At 34.8% G+C, this 19,798-nt stretch overlaps 1 protein-coding gene across 2 annotated transcripts in view; it reads right to left on the bottom strand.

Annotated features, from left to right (window-relative positions):
* LOC145296813 (leucine-rich repeat-containing protein 43-like) overlaps nt 1–18,526 on the bottom strand; it is a 107,820-nt gene extending 89,294 nt beyond the window's left edge. Inside the window, exons 1-3 of one of the 2 annotated variants that reach the window (XM_080142900.1) lie at nt 18,390–18,526; nt 3,693–3,821; nt 781–862 (exon numbers count right to left, since the gene is read on the bottom strand). In XM_080142900.1, the coding sequence (XP_079999026.1) occupies nt 781–862; nt 3,693–3,794 (184 nt within the window). In that variant the 5' untranslated portion in view covers nt 3,795–3,821; nt 18,390–18,526. Of the gene's footprint in view, nt 1–780; nt 863–3,692; nt 3,822–18,371 lie in introns of both variants that reach the window. The other variant, XM_080142909.1, reaches the window with a different exon arrangement.
* Nucleotides 18,527–19,798: the final 1,272 nt, after the last annotated feature.

Raw genomic sequence — 19,798 nt, 5'->3', positions numbered from 1 at the left:
TCAGGGGGGCGCCAGACTGAAAAAGTTTAGAAAACTCTGATCTAGATTTTCTTTGAACATATCAGATCTGAGTCTGCCTTTAACACTCACATTATACATAAGACATATCATTCCCATATTGTTCTCCATGCAACACATGTCCTCAACCTTCAGTGATCAGGTTTTATCATCACACTGTATATACATACCTGATAAACTTTTCTCTTAGTAGATAGTAGTGACACTCTGTTGGTTCATAAGGGCAGAAATTTCCTGAACTTACTCTAGCCATTCCTAACTCTTGCAATCATAATAGAACTTACTCCATACTGTGTTCCAGTGGTATAACCAAAGGTAACAGAACATGCTCGTCTGATCTCCAATTTATGGTCCACCCCCTGCCAAACTTTCATAAAAGCACTAGACTAGCTACAACCGCTATCAACAATTTACCCCACTCTTTATCTGTGCTTAAATCTAAGCGCAGATTCCACAAAGCTTCTTTCCTAGAACTGATCATCACATTGGTCTTGTTAACATTCACTCAGACCTTTACTTTCCATACTATTCCTCCAAGTCTTTAACTAAACAGGTAAGTCATCTGCTGTTTCACCCGAAGATATATCATCAGCATCTCTTCCGGACAACTCATACTAAACTCCTTGAACGACGCTTCTATACAACTTACCTGCAAATTCCATTGCACTTCTTGTGCACCGAATAAAAGAAATAAAGCAGCAAACAGTTCTATGCCACCCCCTCCTGCCAAGGAAAAAAAAAAAGAAAAGAAAAATGTTTCACCCATTAAAGTGATTGCAGAAATTCCTCGTGGTGAGTGGACTGTGCTTGTTTTCTTTTCATTTTCAAGTTTACGATTTTCTCTCTGAAACCAAATACAAGAAATAATGAATTCTCTCATAAATATTATGTAGGAGAAATACAACTAATGTATTGAAATAAAGATTCAAAATAAAAGTATGAAGAAATAAAATTCAAGTATTGAATGAAGAAATATAATTAAAGAATGGAAAAAGAATACAAGTAAAATATTGAATGAAAAAGTACAATTAAAGTATTGAATAAGAAAATACAATTTAAGTATTAGATAAAGCAATTAAAATATTAAATGAAAATGCAATTAAAGTACTGAATAAAAAATACAATTAAAGTACTGAATAAAAAATACAATTAAAATAGTGAATAAGAAAATACAATTAAAGTATTGAATAAACGAACACAGTTAATGTATTGAATGAAAAATACAATTAAAGTATGGAAAAAGAATACAATTAAAGTATTGAATAAACAAATACAATCAAAGAATTTGATAAATAGATACTATGGCGACTTAAGAGTGAAGTGAATGTTACCAACACTAAAAAGCAAAAGACTATACTTGCTACATTCTTTCCTTCTCTGCTTTGTTGGAATTCGCTTTTCTCTTCACTTTCTAAAACAAGAAACGTGTGAACTCAAAATATTTACAACCAATGAAAAACTCTACAAACCCTCCAAAAAGTAACACATATATGTGAATTTAATAAGTCAATGCAAACTATAAAATTCTTATAAGACCTGGTCAACAAAATCAGTTTTCACCGGCCACACCTGCACGGAGGAACCCAAACACCTCTTCTATCCCCACCCACCTCATGCCTTTGGGTCCGAGGAAGGGTTCAATGACTGACGTACAAGACTTCTTCATCTCTACACACTAGCAAGAACAAGGTCAACCAATACACATACACAAGTATATTCACACTATGAACATGTTGACCTACACATTTCTAAGCGTTGTGATTAACTCAAATTTCGTCACCAAACGCCTTTAAGACCTGGTCAAAAAAATCAATTTTCACCAACTGCACCTGCATGGAAGAACCCAAGAACTTCTGCTCAACTCCCCCTCAACGAGGAAGAGGAAAAGGACTTAATGACTGCTGTACAACGCTTCTTCATCTCATGTACATATTTCTACACACTAGCAAGAGTCAGACAAACAAAAAAGAATTACTACCCACTCACATGCACTAACAAGAACAAGGTAAACCAACACACATACACAATGCCACACTGCCAAATACTCACATATGTATATTACTTACACAAGCATATTCACACTACACGTTGATCTACACATTTCTAAGCCTTGTAATTAACTCAGCTTTCGTCACCAAACACAGGTTTGTATAAATGACTGGAAAGTAATTTTTTTATTCTTATCTCTCGTATAAAAATATTTTGTTATAAAATTTCGTTTCTCTCTATTTTTCATCAATAAAACTCTGCTTCTGTTTTAGGTGTCACTTGCTACCTGGTGACCCTTTCTATTCTCTTAATGTTTCATTTATTCACATTTTTATATGCATGCATGTTCCATATGTATCCTCCAGTTTCTCCCTCCGCTGAAGCACAACGCTTATAAACAATTTATATTAATTGTTGGTGTAGCTCTTGACAATATGCAAAGATGCAATTGTCGACCCAAATGTCCCTATCAAATTAGGGACCACGTCATAGTTTTCTTGTTTCATCACTTTTTTCTTTTCTTTTTCACACACACACACACACACACACACACACACACACACACACACACACACACACCACCACTGCATGTGTGCGTGCGAGCGTGCTTGTGCATACATACATACATACATACATGATGATTGCAATGTCTTGTCAGACGAGTGCCACTCCTTCAGACATTTAAAATCCATGAGCCCAAATGCCTGAGGGAGTATCTATACAAAGATGATGTTACAGAGTCTTAGCTTTGTACGACAGCTAAGTCTCTCTCTTGGTTCAAAATGTTGAGATCCAGCAACAAGCAAGAGCAAGATAGCCAGCAACAAATTAAACTGCAGACCAGCTTAATGCAGGTACTGGTCTCCCGCTTTATGGTTTTTTAAATCAGAGATTTGCTTCTCCTAGAAAGGTTGCCTTCACCACGGCTTACGGGAGCCCTCTCCACCCCAAACATACATACATACATACATACATACATAGATGTATATAAACATTAACCACAGGTAACTCTAAGTTTTCAGGGAGATAAAAGGCCAGGAATCATGCCACAATACGATTAAAGTATATTGTGCATAAGTAAGTCGTAAACAGGATGTATTATAAGCAAAGAGGTCAGCGGAATTTAAACAGATGAACTTCAGGTTATGAGCTGTATTATGAGAATTGGAAACTGGACAATCCAGCCAGATTTTGTATCAGATGATTGTTTGAGAGCGTAAGAATTGCAATCGGGGAATCTAATGTGGTGTGGCTGCTTGGATTGACCAGATATATTTTTGAAACAGTTTAATGATGAATAATGATTAAAGCATGCACTTATAACATAAGCAACTTTCTGTCTCTCAACCTTCATATGTAGCCTCTTCTTTTTTTGCCTTTCAGATTAACAAGACGAGTATGGCCAAATAAACCATCTCTCTTCTGTAAGAACGTATGAAGATGATTGATAAATTAATGTAAGAAGACTTTAGATTGCAATTGGCAATTGAAGCATGGTCACTGTGAAGCACACCAAAGAAGAACAAGGTATGGTTAAAATTAACCTCGAATTGTTAATTTTTAATGAATAAAATATTATAAAAGAAGTTGTTGATATCTAATGCTATATCTTATTATGAAGACATCTTAACATTTTTGAGACTTAAAAACAGAATACGAAGAGTAAAGATGCCATTATTACTAACCCATGTACCAAATCCGCAAGGAAATTCATGAAGGCCAAGTTTACGAAGTAATCTCTTAAAAGCCGCAAAAGCTGTTACGCCGTCTGCATCACTTTCGCACATTTTTAACTTCTTAGGATTCTGCAACACCTAAAGGTTCAAAGAGAATAAAACTGTTGGCATTTTAAACGAACATGAATTCACCAAATAATCTTCTTGCAAAAAATAAAAACATTATTAAAATTTATATATATATATTCACCACTGAAGAAATATATATATATATATATATATATATATATATATATATATATATATATATATATATATATATTCAAACTACATCTCCTCCAAAATGCGAAATTGCAGAGCAGTGTGAGGGGGGGGGGATCAAATGATTTCATCTTTTGTGGATCGTTGTTTTATATATATAAAAGCCGGCAAAAATAGCTGCTAAGAGGTCAAAATTGAAAAAAATTGGATCTTGGCAGGCGTAAGTTGACTTAAAGGGCACTTGTACGCATGTGCAAATATACATTAAAATATATGTTAAAGTTGGTTCATTTTTAACTATTTCTTATCAGTCTAACGATAGCTCAAACGGTAACGACTCAGGCTGGAGCATTAAATGGTTTGGTTTCAATTCTAGCTGATGACACTGAAGTCATATTTTTTGTTGTTGTTAAAATCACTACTATATATTGGGTACAATATAATAATCAATAGAGAATTGGCTTTATAATAGTGAATATGAAATCTGCATGAATCAAAATATTATTTTTAAGTGTAATTTAAGACTGGGCAACACCGGGCGGCCTATTATATATATATATATATATATATATATATATATATATATATATATATATATATATATATACAGACATAAAGTATCCAGTGACGGTAAAATTCAAAAATGTAAATCCAAGAAAGTTAGTTCAATTTCCATTCGCACAAGTAAAATACAAGGAAATCGCATAATTGGAAGATGGTCCAAAATAATCCAAAAGGTCGAAATCCGTGGAATAAATCACAAATAGGTACAAGGAAAAGAGTAAAGAATTCCAATAATATTATTAAAAGAAAAATAAGATATGCGTTAAACTTGGCTGCTGAGACACAGTGTAATTAAGAAAAATAAGTGAAGAATAAGAAAGAAAAAAAATGAGTGAAGAAGAAGAAGAGAAAAAAAGATTGAATGGTAATTGAATAAAATATAAAATATAAAAGCAAATATCAAAATGACCCAGACAAGATGACGTTAAAAGGCGCCCAAAATATAGGGCAAAAAAGAGGTCAACTGAAATGTACAGGTTATTACTTAAGAAAATATTAGCAGGAGTTATTAAAAGACGCTAAAAAAAAAAATTAAGGGGAGAGGATGGCCGGTATCTGCAAATTCCGGATAAAGCAAGTAACTATGTAAGTAAATGCATATAGTAAAATATAAGTAAAGATACATACAGGATATGAATGTGTAGGTAGATTGATATATTTGATAGATAGGAATATTTAAAGACTAAAACAGAAAATGCAGATAAAAAACTGGCCAAACAAAGAAGAAATAAAGAATTAAAATAAAGGATCATTAAGTTATAAAGTATTAAGAAAGTAAGTAGAAAAAACGATAATGTTAAAGAAAAATTATATATATCTGAAAGGTTAAAGTAATAGCTATGTAATTTCAAAATTACCATAATTAAATTTGGATTTATGTTTACAGAAAGAGATCCGTTCGTTTTTAGAATTTATTATATTGTTACTTTGAGGGGAAGTAATTATAGTTATAGCTTCGGTTGTGCAGAGGCGACATGAGTTAGAGCCCGGAGTATAAGACTTAACTTTTTTTTATGATAGTCCATTTGATTGAGAAGGGGGTATTATTAGAATTAAGTTTTTTAATTAAAGTGGTTAGAGAAGTTCCTTGGTTGTTATTATTTTTCTTCATTATATTCCCTCTGCTTCACTTTTTGTGATCAAGTAAGATCTTTGACTTACTTGCAGTTTCATCAAATACTTTTGCAAGCAAAATCCGATCCCGTATTTTGCTAATTCCTACCCTCTGATGAGAAGAAAAGTATTTCTTCGAAACTCTGCGGATTAAGAACTATCCACTTATTTAGTGTTTCCTTTTCAAATTAAATACGTTTTTAACTCTTTTTCAAAGTGTTTTTTAACATGTTTTATTAACTGTTTGCTCTGATATATATATATATATATATATATATATATATATATATATATATATATATATATATATATGTATATATATATATGTATATATATATATAATTATTTTCTACTATAATAATTAAATATATATATATATATAAAAGCAAACAGTTAATAAAAATTTTATTTTACATATATATATATATATATATATATATATATATATATATATATATATATATATATATATATATATATATATATATTGCTATGGATATATCTACGCTGTTAGCCAAATTGAATAATGAAATGCTCATATCGTTGATTCTATGTGACGAAACTACATGAAAATTTGAAAGCTTTTTGAAAATTATATTACTATTGTATGATTAAAATTTTATGACTATTGATAAAAAAGAACCTATATTTTCAAACCAATAAAATATGCCCAAATTTGCCTACATTTGTATATATATATTGTTATGGCAAGCCAGCTTTAGTTTTGCTGCTTTGGGATAAATTTTGCTTCGTTTTTTTTTGTTTTTGTGTGTGTGTGTGTGTGTGTGTGTGTGTGTGTGTGTGTGTGTGTGTGTGTGTGTGTGTGTTTTGCTTGGTTGTCTCTCTTGTGACCTTACCACGCCACTAATATAATTTTGAAAAAAAAATTTTTTTTGAATGTTGTAAAACAGAGTACCTACAGACTTTTCATCAAACCACATTGATAGTAAAGTAAGATTTATAATTATAACAAAATTATCAAGTTTTTTAATTTTTGAGATGGGGATTTATAATCTGAATTATTTAGGTTATTTGGACTACTGTTTTCATTTTGAGTGTTATTTTCACAATGCTTCGGCTGATGTTTCGACCTTCTTCAAGTGCATCTTGTTAAACTTGGAAAACTTTCTGTTGAACTCGAGAATTTGTATGGAATTTTGCACAAAAGCCTTTAGTTAATTCATGGGGGTAACATGTTCTCGTTCTGCCGGCCAGAAGTCAAGAGTTTTCCTAAGGATGTTGGTGGTACCTATAATAGCAGAGGTCTGAAGGCCGCCTAAAACATCGGGGATTTGTAGTTTTTTCAATTGTCCTTCCAGACGACTTGATACTACTCCTAGTGTACCAACTACGACCGGATTATTTGTGTTTTAACCCCGTGTATACGCCTTATCTCCAAGGCCAATGGAGCATAATTGTTCCACTTCTCATTCTCCTTCTCTCTCACATTCCTGTCCCAGGGTACTAAAAAGTCTACAATCTGCCAGTTTTTTGAGACTTTGTCAATGATGACCAAATCCGGACGATTATGTTCCAATTGCTTGGTTGTTAGGACACTTTTGTCCCACCATACCTCTACCTTGCCATCCTCACTTGTTCTCACTTCATCAGGCACCTCCGCAAACCATTTTCTAGCACATTTCACCTCAACCTTCTTACACACCTCCCAATATATCTGGAGTCCCAAGTGATCATGTCTTTTGCGGTACTCTCTCTGGGCCAGTCCACTACACCCTGCTGCAAGGTGCGCAATTAACTCTGAGGTCTTACCACAAATCCGGCATTCTGCAGCAATTTCCTCTCCTAGAACTACTTTTTTGAACAATCGTGTTCCTAATGCCTGCTCTTGTGCTGCACAAACAAAAGCGTCAGTACTCTTAGCCAGATACCCAGCTCTAAGCCATTGCCATGATCTTTCATCAACCACTTCTGCTATATCCTGAAAGAACCTTCCATGCATTTTCTTTCTAGCCAGTTCCTCTGCCCTTTCTCTATCCATGCGTTTCACATAATCAGCCTTGGTCTCACATACCTCCACTTCATTGACCACAACCTCAAGCATCCACTCCTCACTTCTAACCACATGCTCCTTCAACGACATCTCCTCAGTTCTAACACAATCTTTTACACTTTTCAATCTTCTCCCACCTCTTTTGATACAGCTTTACTACGCTAACTTCGAATGTGAAATATATCAAACATTGCTAAAATTTTTCTTGTTTTGATATTCATGGCATGCAAATCCTTGTCAGACCATTCTAAAATTCCCGCACTGTATCTCAAAACACTGACTGCCCAAGCATTCACTGCTTTCTTTAGGTTTCCTCCATACAGTTTCGACTTTGCAATTCGTTTCACTCTTCTAAGATATTCTTTCCTGACTTTCTCCTTCATTCCTCTGTTCATGATGCCTACACTCTCCAACACTCCTAAATACTTATACCCTGTATCTTCTATTTCTTTCATAATTTCTCCATTTGGCAGCACTATTCCATTCGAATGAACCTTTACTCCTCTTTTCATCACCAGCACCACGCATTTACTAATCCCAAACTCCATCCCAATGTCTTCTGAGTATGTCCCACAAGTTCTACCAGTCTCTCCATTTCCTTTTCATTTCTACCGAATATTTTCAAACCATCCATAAACAGTAGATGGTTGAGGCGTCTGTCACCAGATCCAAAGTTATACCCCAGTTTTTCTCTCTTCAAGAGGATGCTCAGTGGCATCATTATCATTACAAAAAAAAGTGGTGATAACGAAGAAATATTCCACATTTAATACCAACCTGCCCTATTACCTCTCTGTTTGCTGTCATCACAGTTTTCCATTGAGCCATACTTGTCTCCAAAAGCCCTACCACATTCTCAGCAACCTTCATCATCAATAGTGTTTCACGTATCCATGAATGAGGAACCATGTCATAAGCCTTTCTGTAATCGATCCATGCTACGCTGAGATTCCTCTTCTTCTTTGCATCTTGCATTAATGCTTTATCAATCAGTAGTTGCTCTTTGGTAGCTCTCGAGCCTTTCCGACACCCCTTCTGTTCATCAGGAAAAACACCATTACTCTCAAGATGTTCATAAATTTTCTCCGCAAAGATTCCAGTCAACAGTTTCCACATCAGTGGCAGACATGTAATTGGTCTATAATTATTGGCATCTGTTCCCTTTGTAGGATCTTTCCTAATCAGTGTTGTTCTTCCCTTCACACGCCAATCAGGGATATCTCCCGACTCTACGACCCTTTGCAGGGCAGCAGCTATAGGTGAATAAAGACATTAAAACTGTTTAAACCAGAAGCCCATCACCCCATCTGGACCAGTTGCCTTCCAGTTTGTCATCTTTCGTATGCCAGCCTTAACGTCATCGATGGTTTTCTCAACGTTCTTCATCTGCTGTATTCCTGATAGCCTTTCTCTGACCTCTCCCAACCAGCTAGCCTTCTTATTATATCGCCCTTCGACAGACCAAATCCCGGTCCAGAACTTCCTTGCATCTTTTGCATTTGGAGTGTTGTTATTCCCCGCCTGTTTACTACCATTTAATTCTTTATACAGCTGAGACTGATTGTTCTGGAAAAGGTTGTTCTGCCGAAATGCAACACTTTTTCCAACAAAGTTTCGAATTTTCATACCACCAGTGTGGATCTTCTCTTTCAACATTGTTAGAACGCTTATCGTTCCCTCTCCCAGCAATCTATGCCTCCTTTGAAGCTCATCCTTAGTTTTCTGCCCTAGTTCAACTTCTTTTCTTATTTCTTCGATTCTACCAATGCCTTTCCGCCACCGTTTAATACTTTCTTCAAGCCGCCTCTGCCAGTATGGCCTTCTATCCTTCATTTCTCTCTTTTTCTTCTGTATTAAGCCAAGATAATCTGCGTCATATGTTATTACATACGACGCTGCATACAGAAGCCTGTTAAGTTCCGTAATCGATATGTTCTTTCTTATGATGTTGTTAATTACTCCTTGAACTATTTTTACCTCTCTTTTCACCTTCCACCTGTCACTACTCTTCATGCTTGGAATATCTATGATCTCATTTCTAAGAATAACCTTTCTTAACTTCTGAAATACTTCTTTTTCTACAGAAGTCAAAGTTTGAACTTCATCACCACTCCTCCATACATCTGCTCCTTTCACTGGTTCCATTGTCTCAGAGTCAATGATCTCATCTGCCTTAGATCCTTCAAACTCCTTCTCATCACTTTCCCTAACCATAAGATTCCATCCTTCCTCAGTTGCCCGCCTCCCATCATCGCTTACATTTCCCTTCCGCACTTCCACTCTCTCAGTTCTTTCATCAGAGCTAGTTTCATCAATTTTACTTCCGTTATTCATTTCATTCCTAACCATCCGTTCAATCTCTTCTCCTGCAATCACTAAAAGTAGGTTGTTATTTTTAATTTGTTTTAACTGGGATACCAAACTCGCGACACTTCTAGCTCCATCTCCTTTCAATTCCCATTCTTCCTTCACTTTTCGGATATATCCACCAGATTTGACACTTCCACTTCTTACAAAACATTCCCACAGTATTCTTCTTTCCTCATCCGTCCATGGTTTTTTGACATTTCCTGTTCCAACTCCCTTCGTGTCTTCGGACCCTCTCTGGCAATTCTCATTCCCCCTATATCCAGCCACATCCTCAGAATTTCGAACAGTTGTATGATGACGACAGGACCCACCCTGTTGACCAGTGAGACACCTACCGGACGTAAGACCATCGCAAGATGTTCCAGCCTCATTCACGTCATTATTTTCAATATTTGGATTTGACATTCTCCCATAAATGGAGTTAGTGAATTTTAGGTTACACCACCACCGATAGTTTTATTGAGACATCATCTCTAGGACAGTTCCCCACCAAGGTTAAAGATCCCCTCCCGAACTTTCTCCTCCAACGCCACCACTATTACCACCACCAACAACAACAATAAAAATAAAATCTACAATGATAATAGTAATAGTAATAATAACAACAGTAACAACAACAATAACAATCGCAGCAAAAAACACCTACAACAACAACTACAGCAATAATAAAAACATACCACCACCACCACTACTACTACTAATAATAATAATAGTAATAATAACAACAACAATAACAATAACAATAATAATAATAATAATAGCAGCAGCAACGATAGTAAAAACCAATAAAGGATTGGATTTTTTTTTCTCTCTTCCTTCCTTTTCCCATTTTTTTATTAATATAAATAATAAAGGGGAGAAACCGAAAAACTAATTTCATTTTTGTGCATCCTGTTTTCCTTTCAATCTGTTTATATTTTTGAATTGGAATCGTTTCCTACAAATTATATATATATATATATATATAATATAAAGCTGAATGTGTGTGTGTGTGTGTGTGTGTGTGTGTGTGGTCACGAATAGGCTCCTATATGGTTGACTATTTTAGAAAACTGATCACATATAATGATAGATGTATCGAGAAAGCGGAATGGGTACGTTTGATCTGGCAGAATGGTTGTTCATTAAAATTGTGGGGTCTGCATTCGCGCCTGGTCCACAAAGTATGGAAATAAAAAGTTGAAAAATTTAAAAAAAAAAACGTTTACAAGTGTTTTTGATATAGATGTACATAAGAATCCTTTGATAAGTATGTTTTAACTTAAATAGGGATGGTATAATAAAATTGTGGGGTCTGCGTTCGCGCATGGCCTCCATAGAATGGAAATAGGCACAAACTTTAATAAAGACTTTTCATATCTATCTGTGTAAGTATACTTTGATAATTATGTTTCGGTTTGAAGAAATATGGTATAATAGAATTATGGAGTGTTTGTTCGCGCCTCACCTCCATAGAATGGAAATATGTCACAAAGTATAACAAGGTTTTTTAATATAGATCCACAGACTATTGTGATAAGTGTTTCAGTGTGAAGAGGCATGGTATAATAAATTATGGGGTTTATCTATTTTATTTTTACTTTCATCATATTTTGCTTTGGTTTTGATATCCCCAAATTCAAAGCTATCTCTTTACAACCCTTCCTTTTCATAACCTATCATACTTTTATAATCAGAGTCCATTTTCTGTAGGCTGTTTTTCAACCCAGTCAACGACGGGTACTTTTGCTAGTATATATATATATATATATATATATATATATATATATATATATATATATATATATATATATATATATACTCTAAATAGACAAATTACATCAAATATTTTAATTGCATGAAAATGTTTTAATTGCATAAACATTCCTGTGCCATTATAATCGACCAATTCTTTGATTCCAGAACTCATCATATAAACAACTGAGTCTTGTTGACACGTTGTAGGTAGTTGTCAGATGAGTTACTTCCCTGGAAGTAGAGACTATTTAACAACTGTTCAGTGTGTGAAGTAAATGGATTAGTGAATGTCTCTGAATGGGGAAACATTTACAATAATGGCCGGTAGTACTTTATACCTTTTTCAAAGTATTTTAGTTTACACATCGATGGTCATCACTTTGGTTATGACATTAAGCGAGGCTCCAATTTTTGCAGCTTTGGAGAATGTGGAATCGCCCCTTAGTTCCCATTATTCCTAGGTTCACTCTGACCAGAAAGGATACATTTTTGACACTCAGTCTGACAGACTGAGGTATGATTCTGTTTGGTTCTAGAAGGTCAGTTGTTCTCAACCAGGGGGAATTTCCGCTCTGTGGGAAATTTCAGAGTTTCAAAAGGGGAATCAATTGACACCACTGATTAGCAAACACAAACTGAATCAAGGGCCACAAAAAAAATAGTGTGCATCGCCCATCACTGCTGAAATGTCACATTGGATTTTATCTCTGCTAGCATTTATATTAGATGCTATTAAGTTATATTTGTATTAGTAATCATTATTGTCAGTATGAATGAATATTTTGTCTCAGAGATGTTTTGAAAGGGGGGGGGGAATATGATTTTGATGCATGAGAAAAGGGTTCGCAGGATTAAAAGGTTGAGAACCAAAGTTTATTTCTATTTTCTTAAGGCACACTTTGCAGGTAATGCTGATGAAGCCACATCGGCATTTTTTTGTAGGTCAGAGTGCATTTCTTCCAGTGCGCTGGCTTTTCAAAGCCACACCTGACCTTCCTTAAACCAGATTCGGCCACTGTTCATAGAGGGTGAGCATACGTCATGGACCTGCCCATCATGGACGATGACAGTTTTGAACCTGTTTATAGGGGGAAGTTATCCAAGTACGTCTTCCTCGTATTCAACGTGGTGTTACGCCCACTTTTTGATGGCATCAGTCCAGATGCCGGATGCTCTAGTAAGCCATCTCCCAGGTGTTTCTACCACAAGCTAGTCATCTCTCAGGGCCCTAGGTCTGCTTGGTCGAGATCTTGATGACCTTGTTCTTCTGATAATGATCGGGTCACTTAAGTGCTATGACACGTACATACATGGCACTTTTTGGCTTGGTCGTCTGAGTGATTCTGCAGCTAAAAAAAATACTATTTCAAGGTCAAAAAATACAAGACGGATAGATTTCTACCCAGTAAACAGCAATTCTTCCCCATTTGTCAGAAATATCGCTTAGGGAATGATCCTTTATTTATTCCACTTGCTCTCAAGTCAGCTCTTATCACTTCCTTTCACGTTTTCCTCTGCCTTTTTTTGTGAAACTGACCCTGCTACCTCAACTGTTCTACATTTACTAACTTGATAAAATTAGGGAAGCAAGAAGGTCGAGGTTGTTGAAAGTAATTCCAAGGTCCAGTTTCTACTCTCCTTTTCGGCATGTATGACACAAGGTTAAAACACAACACGTATAGAGAGTCTACTGTTTGGAAAATCCTAGAAAGAAATGAAGTGACGTTTTTATGGATTGAAAACAATGAACAACGGGCAGATGTGCTTACAAAGGATGGGTAATAAAGTGCAACTTTCTTCAAAGTGCTTTAAGATATTTGTTTAAAAAAAAAAATGGAAAGCTGTGAAGAATGTTAATGTCAGATGAGTTACTTTGTTTGAATGAATATACAGGAAGTAGAGACTATTTAAGGCAGACATGATGACATGAAGACTGTTCAAGGTGTGATGTAAACGGACCAGTGACTGTCTTTAGGAGCCTATTTCATTATCATCATCATCTGTTTTACATGCTGGCAGGTTATTTAATACATTTGGAATTCTTTTTGAGATAAGTAATTTGTATATTTTATTTAATTATTTGCAGACTATTATCATCTTCTAGTTGTTGTTTCAGGACGTTTCAGCGAATTTGGACGTTTCAGCGAATTTGGACGTTTCAGCCAATTTGGACATTTCGCCCAATTTGAATGTTTCGGACAATTTGGACTTTTCGGCCAATTTGGACGTTTTGGCGAATTATTCCTCTGGATAGAGATGTGGAATGTCTATGGTTCCAGGTGAGCATTGCCTGAAGATAGCGGTTTCAATCCCACCCAAAGCCAGCCAGAGGATTAATTGACCAAAACATGGTGAGACGGAAACAACTATGAAAGGCAGTAAGTGCTGCAGATGCAGTTACAAGACTTAGCATTCTTATCCTGTCACAGTTAACCACCTGATGAAGGCCAGAGGAATAGCTGACCGAAACGTTGTGAAAAACAACAACTATAAAAATGAGGATTACAGTCTTGTAAATAAATAAACCTTCTGTGTAATAAATTGCGAACAGACGGGCTTACCTGACAAACGCTCGAGGTGTGCACTCTGCAAAGCGGGCACGTCCAAAGAAAAATGGCAAGATGGCGGCGGCCGGTTAATATTGCCAAGTAATCACGCAAAATCTCGTGTTCTCTCGCACACACGAGAGTTCAGCTTAGCATAAAAACGGGTCACTGTGAGCAAGAAGGGGGAAGGAAAAATGTAGTCAAGACAAAGACGACGCTTCTGACGACTGAGGAGAAAAAAGAAGAAAAAGAGCAAGAAGTAGAAGAGGAAGAAGAGAACGATACATGAGAAGACGAGGTGTGTGCGGTTTTGAGTAAATCGAAACAGACAGAAAAAAAAAACTCTGATTACACCTTCCACATCATCTCGATACCTCAGGGGTGAGGATGCGGGTAGACCAAGAAAAAACTAGCTTGATTGTGTACAAAGTGACACAACAGCTTGTAATATGGTTAATATCAACACATAGGATTGGAATACATGGAGTATAGGCATAAAACATTGACTGGCGTTGGTCACCCTGGAGTCCAAGACACTTGTAGCACCTTAAATATCAAAATCGGATGATAATCATCCTTAAATAAGAATGAAATATTTCGTTGTTTTTTTTTTTGTTTGTTTTTTTTCTTCATTTTAGATATGCTTAAATGAATTTCTAGTCCTGAAATTATCATTTTTACCTTTTTGTTTTAGGGAAATCCTAAAAAATGCTACTTGGCACTATTTTAAAATACCTTATCTATATATATAAAAATGAAACTCTTGGTTTGTTAGTTTTTGAAAAACTAAAAACCATTGAACCGATTGCTTCAACATTTTGGTATAGTATTTCCACTGTGTGTGTTTTTACATATCTCTTTTTAATTATAACGTTATATTTAATTTTTACTTACATACAAAAAGAAAATCGGCTAAAATTTTTTCACTTTTCGAGATTTTCCAGTGCGTGTTCACATACATGTCTGTAGTAAAATTACACCCTCGTGTTTTACCTTCTGTTACCCGCCAGGAAGAACAGGCAGTGAACGTTCATTGTATGATTTAAATGGATATACCATTTTAATTTAGAATATTGCGCTTCACAATTCGCTTGCCATTTGCAATAACCATTAACACAGGTCATGGACAATTTTTACATTTGTGTAACTTACATCTACACCATAATGTTTTCTCACATGGACAAGTATATGTTGCATGTTCTACAGTTGGAAAACAATCTCTATATCCGCACAGAAAAAGGGACACCTCAAAGTATTTTGTATCCAAAAATATTGAGAACATAAACATAAGACATATATATTTTGTCTTTTTCGTTTTTGTGTTCCATTTAAACAAACTGAGCCACAGCAACGCGTGGCCGGGTACAGTTATCATATAAAAATCATTAAAATTGATGCTTGTTTTTGTTTTTGTTTTTTTCATTTTAGATATGCTTAAATGAATTTCTAGTCCTGAGATTATAATTTTCAAATTTTTGTTTGTTATTATTAATTTTAGGGGAATCCCAAAATATACTACTCGACACTATTTTAAAACACCTTATTATCATATAAAAACCATTAAAATTGATGCTTTTTATTATAATTAAAAGTATTTTTAATTTAATTTTTAAAAAAAGGCTATTATATTGGGAGTGTCTTCTTTTCTTGACACTTGTTTTTATATGCTTTGCCAAAGATTTTAAAGATGCCTGTTCTACACTGAGTGATGTATTATGGTCACAAAGGAGTTTTTTTTTTTTTAATGAATAAATTTGGAGAAAAATTAAAGTACCACTCTTGAAAGATTTCATTCTACAAACTTTTCACTCTTGCAAAATGTTTCGTATTGCGCGCTACAAAAAAAAAAAAAAAGAATGCAAACGATGTGTAATGAAACGAAATACTGTTAGAATTTGTTTTGTACCAACAATCATGTATCCCCATGTATTGTATTCTGTTTTTATTCTGGTCCGTATATTTTATTTACCGTATTTTCCACCTTTGTTGAATTTGGTTCTGTATCTTTTGATATTTGTACGAAACTAACTTTAATTTTTAATAAAAAGCAATGCTAGCTCCTTTGGACGGACGTCATGAAATTTCTTCCACAACTTTTTATAGATAATTTGTAAAAGCTTTCAGTGTTATTCTTCTGCAGAAATAAGCAAGCTTTTTATTGGACGGTTTCTCCGCCCGCGGATTTATTTTAATCAATCAAATTGTATGTTATAACCGCCGAGAATGTTCTCGGCGCCAATATTCCCTTTTTCAGATAAGAATCCAAAAAGACGCAGAGTTGGACAGACGTGGATTTTTCACTTGAATCGAGGCAGCGAAAAATACTTTGTTGCTTTGAGACATTTTAATGCCTAAATGTGGAGCAGAACATTATCATTGCAATTACCAATGCCCTTAAGTAGGGCGAATTATATTTGTATGCTTGTGCTACAATTTGATGTCTGTCAAGACGAAATTAAGGTCTGCGATTTGACCTGCCTTGTCCGCCATTGGACTGACTCGAAGGACACCTCATGGATGCCCAGCTACCAGTATCCATCTTGAAAGTCACCTCAATATCTCCAACCTGCGCACTACTTCGTCAGCGAGAATTCTATCCAGCCTTTATCGAAGACAAACTATTATTCCCTTCGGGGCCGCTACCAGCCCATAGTGGCAGATAGCTGAAGATGACGCATCTTTTGCAACCATGGACCTTTTTTTACTTTAATAAAATTTACGTTGAAGTCTTAAGGTGAGCTTGTTGTAATTTCTGTTTGGTTTTCTTCCATTCTGCCGAGGGCAAAAACCTTGTGAGAGAAATCTCACATTCTAGCAGCAGTAGTCGTTATTAAATACTATTTGGGGAATTATCAAAATTGCTTTCTAAGGTAATGAAAGTGCTTGTTTTGTTTCAGTTAATGTAAAGTCAGTTTAACTTTTACATAATACCTTACTGCCAATATGACGCCATCTTGTAAAAATCTCGATTATGATAGCATATTTACATATTTTAAACATGTTTTTTTCTGCAAATTTCATTTAACTCGAAATGGTTCATTATGTAATAATCTTTGACACTTATCTATTTTAACATTCCTGTGCCAATTTAGAAAACCATTCTTAACATGGAGATGGTGTGGCTTTGTTAACTCCTCCCTTGACGCAGACGAAACTCTCCAAAAATTAAAACAAAAGATGTTAAAATGCACAAGAAACAACAATATGAAACTAGTTTTTATCGTTTATATTATCTTGTCCAGAATTTATCCTAAGTACAAAAAAAAAAAAAAAATACAGAAAAATCCTTATGATGTACATCCCGGAATAAAAATGCCATATTAAAAAAAATCACGTAAATTGATCAAGTAGTTGTGTGTGTGTGTGTGTGTGTGTGTGTGTGTGTGTGTGTGTGTGTGTGTTTACTAAGTAAGTCAAATTTGATCAAGAAACGAGTATAGTGTACCTACCTGTACCTCAGGTCGCCATAAATAAAGGGAAACTACTCAATTCAAACTACCAAGATAGAAATAAAGGTCAAAAGTACTTCTGTAATGCCTAAGAATACCTATTAATCGCTAAAAATTGTTAAAAAAATGTTTTTTTTTAAATTAAACCTACTTGATTAATTTACGTAATTATTGGAATATGACATTTTCGTCACGTGACGGGTACGTACATCATTTTTTTTAGTCTTTCAAAGTTACATACTGAACGTGAACGACAATCCAATTTTTTCTTAGCGTTTTGTTTAGCTTATCGATTTCATTTGTTAATTGGTTCCCCTGTTTTGTTACTTTCGGCTCTTGAGAGATAGATAGATAGATAGATAGATAGATAGATAGATAGATAGAGAGACAGAGAGAGAGAGAGAGAGAGAGAGAGAGAGAGAGAGAGAGAGAATCTCACATTAATAACAGATCTTGTGTCAAACTTGGCCCCGTTGGGAGGTAAGAAAATAAGGTCTCTGAATTTTGTAAACCTTTTGTTTTCTTGAAGAACCGGAACCAAACACATGCAAGATTAAAAACAAAACAAAAACAAAACGCTCTATCCGGGCGGGCGTAGTAAATAGTAAATAAAAGTTGCATGCAAAATAATTTTTACCTTACTTTGACATCTTACTTTTTATAGTATTTTGTTGTATATAAACTACGTTTGATATGTATTGACCAGACGGCGTGTTGTTGGGTTAATACGAAATAAATAACACCTGAAAGTAAAAAAATAAAAGACGAGAGCGAAAGAGGCACGTAAAGGCCACCATAGATTTTTTTTTCTTCTTTTTTGGGCGAGAACGGTTGCCATAGAAACCGGGAACGCCTCAAAAGTGCGCTGAACAGTAATGATTTAAATATTGGATTTTAATATGAGGCTTTAGTTTTCTTTTCTTTACTTTTTTCTCCCTCCCCTTGTTTATTTTATTTTTTTGTTGTTTTTTTTTTTTGTATTTTGAGAAAAATGCATATTTGGGTTCAGTTGTAGCATAGGGGTAGTTAGAATATCTCCTCTATTTCGATATCGCTTTTTCGTTATTGTTGTTGTCGTTCATTCGCACTTTGAAAAAAAAAAAAAAAAACGGTACTTATGCAGAGAAGGTATTGTGTTTGTTTTTTTTTTGTTTTTTTTTTGTTTTTTTTTTGACGAGTGAGGCCTGGAGGCCCCTATAGCGAAAGTCACATCGGCTCCGATGTTGTACGTAGTTCGTTCGAGGGAGCCTTCATTATTTCGAGGAAAGAAATTTTGGCCTTGTTTTTTTTTTTTTTTTAAATTTTTGCTTGAACTTTGCGCTTTTCTGATTATTTTGATATTGTTTTTTTTTGGGGGGGGGGAACTTTTTTATGGATACTTTTCTTGCTGTGTTTTTTTTTGGGGGGGGGGTGGAGAGGATGGATACAAATCTTAATTTGCACCCATTTTCCTAATAACTATAATCTCCGACCAAAAAGAAAAAATATTCATCTCCCGACCAAACAAAAAATATCCATCCAAACAGAAAAAAAACACGGCAAAATACATACATATATATATATATATATATATATATATATATATATATATATATATATATATATATATATATATATATATATATATATCCCAAAAAAACACGGTCAAAAAATGTATCCCTCCCCTCTCCCACCTTCAAAAAAACACGAAAAAAATATAAATAAAACATATAAAAAAATAATCAAGCAAAAAAAAAAAAAAACAGGCCACACATGCCAAACTTCTTTCCTTTTCGTAATAATTAAAGCTCCCTCGAACAAACTGCGTACAACATTGGAGCCGATGCGTATTTCGCTAGAGGGGTCTCGGCTTCGGCCTCGCTCGTGTACGTCAGCTTTATTTATTTATTTTTAATTTTAGTATTTTAAAGTTAAATTCAGGTTTTACGGTATCTTGTGTTTATTAAATTCTTAGGTAAAAATACAGAATAGTTACAAAACACCCCCTCCCCCTATTAAGAATGGGTTTTTAAATAACATTATTTTAGCACGACCCGTATTCTGTATAAGTACCTGGAAAACATT

Source organism: Euprymna scolopes, chromosome 2, assembly GCF_053919585.1.
Source record: "Euprymna scolopes isolate OS-2025 chromosome 2, ASM5391958v1, whole genome shotgun sequence".
NCBI classification, from domain to species: domain Eukaryota; kingdom Metazoa; phylum Mollusca; class Cephalopoda; order Sepiida; family Sepiolidae; genus Euprymna; species Euprymna scolopes.
Note: the sequence above shows the minus strand (reverse complement) of the source record. Positions and strands in the feature narration are given on the sequence as shown.